Below are 13,411 nucleotides of genomic sequence, written 5' to 3'. Positions count from 1 at the left end.
CAGCCCCTGCCCCCACGGGAGGTCAGCCCAGCCTTGGATGGAGAAGTGGCTGCCGGGGTGGGTGCGGCTCTGACAAAGAGGTCAGGCAGGCTAACGGCCAGCGCTGGCACATGTGCCTGCTGCCTCTCGAGGCTCCCCCTCCAGGTGGCACAAGAGACCATAAGTAGCCCAGGCTGTGGGAGCACAGCAGCTCCGGCCCCCATCCCTCCCCAGCTGAACCCCCAGGAACAGAATCCCCTTTCATGGCCCTGTGGGTGGTCCCACCAGGCCGCCGGGGGTGGGGTAGGGAGGGAGGGGGCCAGGCTTGCTGACAATAGGACCAGCTGTGCTGCACCCCACCCCCGCTAGGACCCACCCATGACAGGCTGGCTGGACACTGGTTCACCCCTGCCTTGGGCCAGTTCCGCCGCCCACCCCACCCCAGGCCCCAGAAGGGAAAGACTAGTCTCTGGCAGGACCCCTCACTTGGGTGAACCTGGGGGGCCAGGAGGCCCGAGGGCTGCACAGACGAGCTCTGCCCCAGGCCAGATGTTCCTGGGCGGCTCCTCCAGCTCCGGGGTGCTTCTCCTGCACCCCAGCTGCTCCACCAGGGAACCAGGAAGCTCTGGCCCCTGCTCTAGCAGTTGTCCCACAGATGGTGGACTGGGTCCACCCATGGAGAGCTGGGGGGCCCTGCCTGGAGTGGAAAGGCGCCTGGGCCCATACCCCTCCTGGCCCACGCTGACAATCCCCGAGCCCATCCTGGCCTCCTTGCCCTTAAGCTAAGAACCCCTTCAAGGGCCTAGCCCTGACCAGCCCCAGGCTGGGGTGGGGGCGGCAAGCAGGCTTTGCCAGGCACCTGTCTTCCCACCCATCCCGGGGGTGGTGAAAGGATGAGGGTGAGGTCAGACCTCTGAGCAGCCCGCCCAGGCAGCCCACCGTGCCTGCCGGCCCCCGCTCTCCAGCCATGTCGCGTGCCCCCCGCCCACCTCTCCCCCCTTTCCCCTGAACACACACGGCAGAGAAACAGGCCCCGGCACGCAGGGAGCCAGCTGGCACCCAGTCAAACTAGCAGCCCGGCAAGCTGCCAGGGCAGCACGCCAGCAAGCACTGCCACTCGGCCCCGCCCGCCCGCCCGCCCGCCGGCCTCTACGCCGGGAGCTCACAGCGAGGCAGCCACACCACGTGGCCTGTCGGAGCGAGGCTGCAGAGGGCGGAGGGCAGGGGAACCCCGTAGGAAGGGGATCCCAGGCTGGGCAGCCTACCCGGAGGCAGAGAAGGGGGGAGTGTGAGGGGGAGACCGAGGCACAGGCCTGGGAGGTGGTGTGGTCCCCAGGACAGATGCACTAGCTACCTCAGGTGGGACCCGGCAGGTTGGGGTGCTCTCCCCAGGGGCTGCTGCTCTCCCACACTCATCTTTAGCCCCGGATGGGCCCTGCTCCCCACCCACCCCGTGTTCCAGAGGCTGTGTTGAGGTGGGAGGCTCGGAGGCCCCATCTGCTTCCCCTTGTCCTGCATCCACCAGTGTTTGCCCACTGAGCCCAGTGCCCCACACGCGTGCCCTCCCCCGTGAGACCATGGGCACGTCCAGCCTGAGGAGGACCCGGGGCTGTTTCAGGGCTGCTCAAACTGCCCTTGCCTCGAAGTAGCTGCCTCCCCAACATGCAGGATGGGCAGGGTGGGTAGGGGGCCGGCACAGCCAGGGTGCTACCCCCACGCTGGTCCCATCCCACTGGGTGGTGACAACTGTCACTGCCAGGTGGCTCTGAGGCTGTGGCTGTGGGCGGTGGGGTGTCCCACAAGCAGCTCCGCCGAGGCAGCCGTTGGCCGGGGGAAGTGAGTGTCTGGAGGCCGTTGAGGGTGCTATCTGCAGGCTGCCTCCCACCCGCCTCTCCCCAGCAGTCCCCAGAGGGGCAAGACAGGGGCACCTTCTCCCCGGGCCCCAGGGCAGGTGGCACTGCCCACAAACTGCCCTCCTTGCCGGCAAGGTCCCCAAGGGTGGGCCGGAGCGGCGGGGGATATATGTCTCCTGACGCAGAGCTCTGCCATCCTGACCCTGACCGGGGCCACCGTTGCAGCCAGCCTGGCTGTGCCCACACACCTGTGGCTGGGCCAGGGCAGGGCAGCGGCCGTTAGTTCGGTCGAGGTGGTCCCACATGGCTGCTGTGGGTATCCCCTGCCCTCGCCACAGCAATCGGCCCTCTCCTCCCTCCCACAGACGTCCTGGGAGCCAGATGCTCCCACCAGGGCCAGGAGTGTGCCTGACAGCCACAGAAGGCGGAAGGGCTGGAAAGAGCAGGGGAGCGAGGGGTGCCACGAGCCTGTGGGGTCCACCCATGGCCGGCCCAGGAAGCCCCGAACCAGGGCCTGGCACTGTTGCACCAGGTCTCCCCCGGGGAGGCTGCTAAGAGGCAGGGGTGGGAAGCAGGCAGCAGAGGTGTCTCGGCCAGGGAGCCTGCTCTGCCCACCTGGGTCCTCAGGGCCAGCCCAGCCTCCCCTCCATCGGGGAGGAGAACTGCTCCTTATCGCCTGCCCAACATGTGCGCTCCACACGGCGCTTAAAGCCCAGATTATTTTAACAACTGTCCCTCACTCGTCACCTGTCCTGTTTGGAAAACAGCCCCTTTCTTGTTGCACAAAGAGAAGTTTCTCTCGCTCTCCAGCAGCACTGGGCGCTAATCTCCCCGCCTGGAACGCGGGTGGCAGCGGGCGCGGTGTGTGGGTCCACGTGCTCTGCAAACACAACGCCCGCTGCTCAGCAGTCATTGAGTTACGGCGGTGCCGGTGCCAGGAGCGGAGAGCCCTCTGTGCCCGCTGCCAACTGCAATTACCTCTCCGTGTGCCAGCCGCTGTCGGGTTTAACCCTTCCCACGCTGTGGTGGCCAAGCCAATACCAGGAAGCTCGGGTTGGGGACACTGGGGCCCAGGGCCTCTGCCCACGTCACAGTGCCCAGGGGCTGAGCGGACAGTGGGGAGCTGGGCGGTGCGGAGCTCTGTCCCTCCGTGGGCAAGCCAAGGGGAGCCCCAGGGTCCTAGAAGGGTCTGCAGGGGCCCTTCTCCAGCTACGAGGCCTGAGACACATGAGGCACCTACTGTGTGTGTGGGGCTGCAAGCGACGGGGAGGAAGGGGCCGGGAGGGGCTCTGTTCTCGGCCAGGCCCCCAGGGTGGCAGCTGGAGTCTGCTGACAGCTCTCTCCTCCCCACCCCTCCCTCCCAGCTGACACATCTGGAGCCCATGCCTCCCCGAGTCTAGGAGGTGGGCGCAGCCCTGCCCGGCCAGCCCAGCTGTGTTCCACATTTCCTCGGCTCCCCAGAGCCTTCCTGGCCCCACCCCCTTCTTCCCTCTCTGACCATCTCTGGTGCACATCTGGCCAGGATCACTGACGGGCGAGACTGGCCCCCTGTTTCCAACCAATTACCACCTCCCCCGTGGGGGCTTCCTCAACAGGGAGGCAGCCCCTCGCCAGAGTGCTTGGCATGGTCTGCCAGCTGGCTCTTGCCAGCCACAGCGGGGGAGCCCTTTGCCTCACCACTGGCCCTGGGCACCACAGTCAGTGGCTCCAGCCGCGCGGTGCGGCTGGGAGCCCCGGCCCCGACTTACCTTCGTGGGAGTGGGAGAACCAGATCTGGGAGGTGGTGGGGTGGGAGCCACGGTAGGCCTGATCCGAGGGGGAGGGGTTGGGGCCACTGGGATGCGCGGAGGCCGCTGAGCCCAGACTGCTGGTGAGGAAACTGCCCATGAAAGAGGAGGCCGGAGAGTTCCCCATCAGGCGGCTGCTGGCTGTGGACACAGGGGGCAAGAGTGAGTCTGGGCAGGGACAGCGCTAAGGAGCCCTTCTCCAGGGCTATCAGGTCCCAAGCTCCCTGGGCTTCTGTCTTCAAACAGCCAAGAAGCCAAGGTGGGAGAAGCTGCCCGCTCAGGCCCCTGAGGCCCTGACACCCTCTCGTTACTGCAAAACCCCCAAGAATGGCACTTTTGCCGAATGACCCACCTTCACCCCCACCCCCATCAGCCAGGTGCCACGTACTGTGGGCCCCAGGGCCTGTAGGAAACAGGTGGCCCTGTGGGCGGGCCTTCGACTCGGAGGCTCTGACTCTGACTCTCGCAGGCCAAGGCCTCTTAGCTGCCGGCAGACCTGCTAGAGTAGATATCTCCTGGATAGGTCCAGGAGCAGCAGGTGCACGGCAGTCTCTGCCCACCCCCTGGGTGGCACTGGGAGGGCCGGCCTTTCCCCCAGGCAGCATCTTCAACCTTCTCCCCAGGTCCAGTTAACCACCTCATCAGACTGGGGTGCCCTCTCCCAGGTGACCAAGAAAAGGAGCCAAGACAGAGGAAGAGAGACATGCAAGAGGAGCCCGAGGATGGAAGTGTCAGCATCTGCTTTAACGCCCCCAGGGTTTCTCAGGGTCAGGCCCTGACCGGCGGCAGCGGGATGCAGGCAGTCACTTATGGTCCAGGACACTCCTGGAGTTTCCCCTGGCAGCCAGCCTCCGTAGCCTGCCCACCTGCACCCTCCGACACTGTATACCCTATCTGCCCAAGCCCAGTGGCCAAGGCCAGGATGATCAAGCCTCCTCAGGTTACCGTGGCGACCAGTGGATCGCATAGGAAGGATGTACACAGAGTACTCCGCGCAGAGCAGCACCCGGTGCCTGGTGGGTGGTCTGGGCTGCACTGCTCAGCCCCCACCCCAGCAGGGCCCCCGGCACCTTGTCTCCTCTACTCCATGGGCAGAGAGCCTAGCTTGGGACCATCCCAGGGGACAGGGAACTGGAACCTGGGGGCCCACCATCCCATTAGGCTGAGTGTAGGGGCCTGGCGGGGTTTGCAAGGGTTTTGGGGGCCCCAGAAGGCTGCAGGCCCGGCCCAAGGTGAGTCAGGGCAGCTGTTTCCCTGCCCGGGAGGCAGGGGGAATTTGTGAATTTGTGATGCCTCATCCAGCCTGGCTTGGCCCTGGGAGCTTCCCAGACACCGGGTGACTCAGCAGAGAGGCAGCACGGCCCTGAAGCGGGGGAGAGGGAGGGGCTGCCCCGCCGGGACCCTGGCAGCTCCCCTCCCCTTCCCTCCACTCCCGTGCGGGAATGGGACATGTGGACGAGAGAGGCCTCTCCTGGCCACGGGCCTCAGAGGAAGTCTGTGAGAACTGCCAGGCACCAAGGTGTGAACTGACCTCTGTGGTGGGTATCAGGCCAAAGGGAGACCGTGCGAGGACCCAGGGGCAGGGGGCGAAGGTGCCCAGGAGCCAGGGACTTCCCAGACCGCAAGGCTGGGACTTCCATGGGCCCCAGCCAGACCACAGGCATGTCCAGCCAGGGGAGGGGACTCTGGGCTGGGAAGGGAAGTGCTGGACTCGCAGGCGGGCGGGTAGAGCCTGCAGGAGATGGAGGGCGGCCCCTGCTGTGCTCCAGGGACCCTGGAGGCAGAGGGCCATGCCTGTGGGATGACTGAGGCCTCTTCCTGCCTCGCCCGGGCCCACCCCATGTCCCCCAGGCCTTCCCACCCCCGCACCCTCCCAGGGAAGTCCCTCCGCCCTGCCCTTCCCGGGGACAGTGGGAAGCAACTGAGTCCAGGAGTCGGTCTGGATAAAGGATTTCTCCAGGAGCTTGGCCTGAGAACCTTGAGTTCTCCCACACCACGGTGGGTGGGGGCAGTGGGCAGGCCCCAGGCTGGGTGGAAGAAGCGGCCTGGCGTCCCATAGGGCCCTTCCGGTTTGAGGATCCAGGAAAACCGAGGCTCAGAGGCGGCCCCCTCACAGGGTCTCCCACACCTGGGGGCCCTGCACGGGCAGCAGGCCACCTCTGCAGACCCACCACCCACACCCCCAAGGACCACCCACCTGGGGCAGGGGCAGGTAGGAAGCAGGCCTGAGGCCCAGAGGGGTGTCTGACCTGACTGGTCCCCTAAGCTGGAATTGGGGTGGGGGTGGGGGAGGCATGGGACTTCATGCCCTCCTCCCCCGGGAGACCGATCCTGGCCCTGGGTGGGGACTCTCAAGGGTGCCTGTTTTGACACCATCCCAGAAGGGGGTCCCACTGCATGGGAGATTTGTGGGGGGTGCTGCAGCTCAGCCGGCCCCAGTCCCGGCTCCACGGGGCAGGGGACAAACCAGTAACAGGCAGAGTTTCCTGCTGTGTGCCCACCTTGCCCCATGCCAGCCAGTCTCCCAACTTGGGGCACCCTCTTGGGGCCCTTCCTGAGTCCATAATGAAGGAATCTCTGTCCCAGAGTGTGGTAAGTGAGCAAATGGGACAGCGCTCCAGCCCTGCCCTCTGGCCTCGGTTCTGGGCTCTCCAGGGCCCCCCTTTGCTCTGAGCCCTCTGGGCTGCCCCTGCCGCTCCACCTCTCCCAGCCTCGTGGGCAGCTTGCAGCCCCCTGTGTCCTGCCTCAGTCTGGGCCATTTATCTGGGGTGTCTTTTCCTTCCTTTTTCCTTTCATGTTGAAAACGGAAGAGGCTTGTCACATGAATATTATGTCTTTATATCTTCACTGTAAGACGTTCCAGTGATAGACACAGCAAGGAAGGAAACAGAGGTCACGGGAGACCCCACTGCCCTGGGGCAGAGCCACACACGTGTCCCAGGGACCACCTTCTGGGCACTCACCCACTCGCCCTGGTGGGAGACCTGTGCAGGTACCCAGGTGGCCTCTCCTCTGAAAACCCCAGCCCATGGCAGCAGGTCCTGCCAAGGGCTCTCATACTCTCTGACCAGCAGGCCAGCCCTGGGGGATGCACGCTGGGCAGGTGCAAAGACAGCTCCCTGATGGGGCCCCCAGCCTGGGCCCGCACGATGGGGCTCCATGAGCCTTGCTCGGAAGGGGTCCGTTTCTCCCCCGCCATCCTGGGCTAGAAGTTTGGAAGCAGACAAAGTCCTACAGGCTTTGCTGGGCGGGCACTGCCATGGTGGGTGTGGGGGAGGGGACTGCTGGTACCCAGAGTCCCCCCATCCCCCCCAGCTGGCCCCTGACCCTCAGACAGAGCGTGCGGGCTCCTGTGTCACTTCCACCTCCAAGGAGTTTGGCCATGGCACCGTGCCCAGCCAGCAGAGGCGTGGGCAGACCTGGCTGCCACCTCCCCAGCCCCCGCCCGCCGACCAGTAGCCAGGCCCAGACAGAGCCTGAGCAGAGGCGGCCTGGGCCCTGGCCAGGGCTGGAGCTGCACGGCCAAGTCTGGCCGGGAACTGGGCTGGAGGCTTCTTTCCTCTTGGCAAGGTCCTTGCCCACGGAGTGCTGTGGTTAGCAACCTGGGAGGGGACAGTGGGAGCCCCAAGCAGCAGGGAGGGCCAAAGGGGCTTTCAGCTCAGAGCCCCCGGGCTGGGAGCTCCGAGCCTGGCACCATCTGCACTAGCCCTTCTCTCGGCAAGGGCTTTATGAACCTTGTATCAATTCAGGTCTTCGCAATCCCAGGTGGCGGTCCCACCACGGGGCTGACAAAGGAATGGGCATCATCAGTGCTGGCCCCACGGCCCCAAGTGCCCGGGCTGGGGTTTGGATGAGGCTTGTCCACTCCAAGGCTGCCCTGGCCCCTCCAGTGAGCATGGTCACGGTGGCCAGTGCCCTGCATCCTCTGCAGGCTCTCATCACAGCGATCTGGCCAAGGTTAGCATCGTCTTGGGACAGGGACCCGAATGCGGTGTGAGGTGTCAGGCTGTGTGAGGCAGGCCGTTCTGTACTACGCACCAGCCCCCAGCTGGCCATCCCCACTGCCCGGCTGGCCCAATCCAGGGTTTGCGGCCCCAGACACAGGGCTCCAGCCCCAACTCCAGCGCTGCCTTAGCTCTGCCTAGGACACCACGGAGGCCTGGCCCGGGTGCCGGGCTGGCTGAGAAAACCACTCCGGAAGCCAGAATGCCCAGGAGGGCTGGTCGACACCCCCCACCCACTGCCATGGCCCAGTTCCTCAGGCCAGGCCCCACCCCCAGAGGCCCAACCTTTCCCACGCTCCAAGGCCCAGACAACCTGGACCGGGAGACAGGCCATACCTGGACCCTGGCTGTGTGGCTACTTCCCTCCCAGCTGCCCCAGCTGGACGGAGCTGGGCGGGAATGCCCTGACCACTAAGCCCAGCCTTTGCTCACAGGGCCTCTATGTGCTGGCCGTGGTAGAGGTGACCGCACATGCCCAGGCAAAACCAGGGGAGGGGCCTTCCTCTGTCAACCTGTGCCAGGCCCACCTGCTGCAGCCGAGACGGTCAACAGATGCTGGGCGGGCCCGAGGGGTGCTGAGGGCATTCCTGGAGCCCACGTGCTACCCCGGGGAGCCTCCAGTCCAGGGAGGGGCTGACTGGCAGCAAAGCCCCAGAGCGCGAGGGGCTGGCACACCAGAGGCCAGGTCCGGAGCCCTGGACAGCCAGGTGCGCACCGCGCCTGCTCACCCCCTCTCCCTCCAGCCTCCACCTTCATGCCAGGCTGACAGAGGGACAGAGAAGGGCCTCGGAGAGCTGGGGAGAGCGAGCGGGAGCGCAGAGCTACAGCAGAACGAGCATTTGTTTTGACTTAAGTGAGCTACCTTTTCTGGAAACGGTGAAACGGGTTGTAAAAAACAAAAAGGGCCTCGTTGCGACGGCTGGCGGCCGCTGCTGAGAAGCAAGCCCCTTCCCAGGCTCTCCTGATGCTTCTGGAGGCCCAGCTGACAGGCTGCTGGCACCGGGCTCCCCAGCTCTGCGTCTGGCGGCTGCACCCTCCGCCCGAAACATCTCCCGCCCTCCTGCTCACACCTGCTCAGGCTCCCCACGGCCTCCAGCCCCCTGCAGAGCCTGCCTGGGCGTGGGGACACCCAGCTCCCCTGAGGCCATCCCTGGGTCTCCCTCAGGACACCAGGGGCGGCCTGCCTAGGAGGCCAAAGTGCCCCTCCAGTGCTGGGCCAGGCTCCAGAGGGAGCGGACTGGAGAAGAGGAGGCAGGAAGGATAACAGCCCACTGTGTGGACCCGGCCCACATTCCTCTCATTCCAGGAGAGGGAAGGGGAGGGAGGATGTCCACCCTGGGTGTCCACGTGGACGGGGGTGGAGAAGCTTCAGTCCAGCCTGCTCGAAGGCAGGTGGGTGTCCATCTGTCTGACCACCCAGGAGCAGAATGGGGGGAGGGGGACAGGGATGGGGATACCAGGCCCTGGTGGGAGGGGCCGCTTTGGACTGCCCCACAGGAAACCCAAAGTGGCCACAGCAGGGGCCACAGAGGCTGCACCACACCACCGGCCACCAGACCCACTCTAGGTGTACACGAGTTTGCAAGCTCAATTCCTGATGCCACCAGGGACACTCCCTGCTGGGCTGGAACCCACCAGTGGCCCAGGCATGAGATAATGTGTGTGCCTGGGTGTGTGTCTGTGCACAGGGGCACAGAGGCAGCGATGGGACTATGTGTGGGCACTCAGGGTGTGTCTGGGTGTGTGTGCATGGCTGAGTGTGCATGTGGGCAATGGCCGTGCACACAGGCACAGATGTGCATGCAGGTCTGGGGCAGAGGCTCCAAGGGTGCACTCGACGTGGGTGTGCACACCTGGCTCCAAGTGTGCGCAAGGTGGTGACTCGTTCTTGTGTGAGGGAGTCACACACGGGTTGGGCCGACCCTGAGGGATGCTGCTTCCCAGGGTCACACTGCCACCAAACCGGTCTCCTTCCTGGCCCAGACTCTGAAAAAGGCTCCTGGCCTTTAATTCTGCCTGATGCCTGTGGTGGCAGGCGAGAAACAACAGGACACCCCCCTCCTTCTCCACCCTGGGGGGCACATCCAGCTTACTCACGGTGGAAGGGGAACTCTAGTCTCAAGCCTGTACCGAGCGGCAGCACCAAGACCCCCGACCCCCTCCTGCCTGGGAGTCGGCCCCCTCCCCAGCCCAGCTGCTCAGCCCCCAGCCACCCGGACCTGAAAGCGGGTCCAGCGGTTGTGTGGATTCTGGGGGCAGTTGGCAGGTCACATGGCTGGGGCCATCTCCCCACAGACAGCCTGATTCCTCTGTGGTGGAGAAGCAGCTCAGAAGCCCCCTCCGATCTGGGACCCGCTCCGGGCAGGCCCAGCCTCACCAGGCAGGCTCTCCAGGACACAGAAATTATCGGGATCTGCGGCAGTCCCCTCCAGCCACAAACCGGTGGCCTCCAGATGTCGGCCTGTCTGACCCCCCTCACTCACTTGGTCTCACCGGACACGGAGCCTGCCCTGCTTCAAGCCACCCCCTGCTGCCACAGTCCCAGAATCCCTGAGGATGCCACCCAATGACCCCAGCTGCCATCCACAGCCCCGAGAAGACAGGGGGACAAGAAGAGGAGGCCGAGACAGGCACGGGGAGGAAGGAAGGACAGAAGAGAAGGAGGAGGCTGGAGGCAGAGAGAGACAGCTGCAGCCGTGGGAGAGGGGGTGCTGGTGGGGGAGGGGCGTGGGGGCAGCAGCAGTGGGGGCAGAACGCGAGCCTCCGCCAGCCCGGCCGTGGGACGCAGGGGCAGCCCCGGTGAGGGGTGCCCGCCCAGAAACATGAGTGCGTCACAGGGGAAGCCCCTCTCTGCTGGTCCAGGAGAACCTTCTAGAAGACCCGGTTGGCCCAAAGGCCGTGTCTCACAGGCCATAATAGGAAAACTCTGTGGTTGCTGAGCCACCAGGCCCACAAATATAGAGGCAACGATGACAGGGGACGGGCCCAACCACCAACAGCCCAGAACTAATAAAAGAAAAGGAAAACCGGATATAAGTCTGGTTCTTATTAAAAGGGTAAATTTAGCCTTTTGGCTAGGCGGGGAGCGCGGGGTGGCCAACACTCCCCACCAGGGCCGCCTCGGACTCTGGCCGAGAGTGACTCAGAGGGCTGCCCCCCACCCCCTCCTATTCTTCACACCTTCTGGGGTCTCCGCCTCCCTTCCCTCTCACACCCTCCCTGGCGAATGACCAGCACTCCCCCTCCAGGACGCCCCTGAAGGCCAGCAAACAGGCGGGGGGCGGGGGGGCGCGGGGAGGTGACCAGGGTTGGTCGGCGCCACCCCCTCCAAACCCCGCCAGCTGGAGGAGCGTCTCCAGCCAAGGCAAGGCTTCCCTTCACACCATCCTGAACTAAGCCAGCTGCAGGGAGACAAACGCCCTAGTGGTTGCAGTCCAGTGTAGACGGCAGGGTGCATACTCACGCCCTAGCCCCACCGGTCCCCTCAGAGGGAGAGCCCATCTGGACAGGGTCGGAGGGGCCCACCCCGCTCTCCTGCATCCCATCCCCTGGACCCAGGCACCCAGCACCTCGAGCTGGCCTGAACACGCCTCTTTCTCAGCTGTGGGCAGGCAGGGGAGGAGGGCACCCAACACTCCCAGTTCATTCCCAGCAGATGGGGGGGTACCCTGTGCTTCTCCCGGCAGAGCCTTCCAGGGAGCCCACATTCTGGAATTTCTGACAGGCCACCCTCTGCACCCCATCCCTGCCTTCTGAGGCTCTCAGCAGACCTGCCCTCCCAACCCGACTCTAATGTCTGTGACCAGAAGCAGGGAAAGGCCTGGCACCGCGGCTGCCCACGGCTCCTGGTGGGAGGAGCATTTGGGGGGCAGCCCGCTGGGGAGCAGGGATCCCCCCCAGTGTGCTCCTGGGGGCAGCGCTACACCCCCATAAGAAGGGAGCTGGGGTGGGGGCAGGACGCACCCAGGGCTCTGTATCCTTGTAGTTTCTTCTAACAGCGCTGCTTTGACAAACCACCCCACTTCCTTCGAAGAACGGAGAGAAAGTATTTTAATTTCTAAAGACGGTGAGTATAAGTAGGGAGAAAACCTCAATTCTCTGACGTAAAACTCCGGTGTTTCTGGGAACTCTTGAAGTGAACAGGGCAAGGAGAGCTGTTTCTGGGGTGAAGTGCACCCCACTGGTCTGGGGGTCCCAAATGGGGATGGAGTGCCAGCCAGCCCAGGGGAGCCAGCGGGGAACCAGCCTCGGGGCGGCCCAGCAAGAGCTCCCAACGGAGGGAAGACCCCTGCCCCGTGCAGCTCACCCACAGCCTGGGGCACCCAGCCCTGTGCTCCCCCAGCCCCACCCCATGCCAGGGGCGGGGGGCTCAGGCAGAGAACCAGCCTTGGACCTCCAGCCCAGAAGCCTGTGCTCCTGGGTGGCTCCCGATGTGACCACAGAGCAAGCACGTGGCCTTGCTGAGCCTCCACCTGGACCCCACCTGCCTCAGGACCAGGGGGCAGCAGGGGACTCAGCCCTGAGCCTGAGGACTGACCCCTCGCCCGATTCACATGCTGGGCTCCGACCAAGTGTCGTGTGTGGAAAAGGCTCTGCTGCCAGACCAGGGGAGGGGGCTCTGGGCTGGGCTGCCCGGGTGGAATGAGGTCTCCAAAGGGTGCCCCCCACACAGTCTAGAGACCTCAAGATGCACCATGCCCTCCGGCCACCTGGTCCAGCGGCCCTCGGGAGCCAGGGCCTGGTGGGGCTGCCCTGAACCTCCATCGGCTCCAGGCAGTCCAGGAGGAGTGCCCAGGTAAGCCCGGGGCACTTGCTGACCTCACTAGGGCAGGCAGCTGGCGTGGGAACATCGGAAGAAAGTGCTGTCCAGACCGGACAGCACAAACGTCCTTGTCACCCAAGCCACAGACTGAGCCCTGAGCCCCGTCCAGAGAATGGAGTTCTAACCCAGCTCACTCGTTACACACACAGTTACTGAGTGGCTGCAGCGTGCAGGGTCACTCACCCTCACCCTGGAATCCCAGGAAGTCGCGGGCTGCCCGGGCACCCTGGCTTCCAACAATGGCCCTCGGACCTCTTGGTGACCCACAACCTTGCGCAGCTGCTTGGGGCCGTCTCGCTGGCCTGTGTCTTGGAGCAGATGTTTGACAGGTGGAAAGATGACGCTGCTCGTGTGCACCTTCCCAGCTTTTCTTGATTTTATCTGTATTCACACTCGTTAAGGGCTTTTTAAGAGTTCGCCTAAAGATGCATTGCGATTTAATTTAGATTTAATTTTAATATTAATTTAAAACAAATTGAAAGCTTATTTTTAGGAGACCCAAAGGGATGCAAAATGTCTCAAAAAGGGGACTGGCTTCAGGCAAACTGCCCTCAGGTGACCTGCTGGCCAGGCCTGTGGGAGGCCAGCTGGACAGGGCAGCTGCCTCACCAGGCAAACAGGCAAGTCCTGGGGGGCCACAGGTCCCGCTCCTTCCCCGGCATCCTGTGTAGGGTGAGAAAGGCTGTGCACACAGGCCAGGCACAGAGGGATCTGCTGGCACCCTTCTGCACGGTGCTGCTGAGGCCAGGAGGCGGGCGGGAGCCCCGGTCCTGCCCTCCCCACGTCCATGTCCAATACTGGGTCCTGAATCCCCACCTGCCGGCCGCCAGGACCCTATAGGGAGTGATGGGAAGAGGCATCAAGGGCCTGTGCCCCACTGAGTACAAAGTGCAGGCGTGTGAGCGCTGCCTGGGGGAGAGAAGCGACCAGGATCTGGAGACTCAGGGCTTGTGGGGAAGAGCCGCC

At 64.5% G+C, this 13,411-nt stretch overlaps 1 protein-coding gene across 1 annotated transcript in view; it reads right to left on the bottom strand.

The window, feature by feature from the left end:
- Window positions 1-13,411, bottom strand: part of BAHCC1 (BAH domain and coiled-coil containing 1) — a 57,238-nt gene that overhangs the window by 32,831 nt on the left and 10,996 nt on the right. Inside the window, exon 3 of the mRNA XM_027080993.1 lies at window positions 3,581-3,760. Within this exon, the coding sequence (XP_026936794.1) occupies window positions 3,581-3,760 (180 nt within the window). The remainder of the gene's footprint in view (window positions 1-3,580; window positions 3,761-13,411) is intronic.

The sequence above is a fragment of the Aethalodelphis obliquidens genome, unplaced genomic scaffold (genome assembly GCF_003676395.1).
Source record: "Aethalodelphis obliquidens isolate GAN/ISIS:26980383/991018 unplaced genomic scaffold, ASM367639v1 scaffold44, whole genome shotgun sequence".
Classification (NCBI taxonomy): domain Eukaryota; kingdom Metazoa; phylum Chordata; class Mammalia; order Artiodactyla; family Delphinidae; genus Aethalodelphis; species Aethalodelphis obliquidens.
This window is presented reverse-complemented; position numbering and strand designations above follow the sequence as displayed.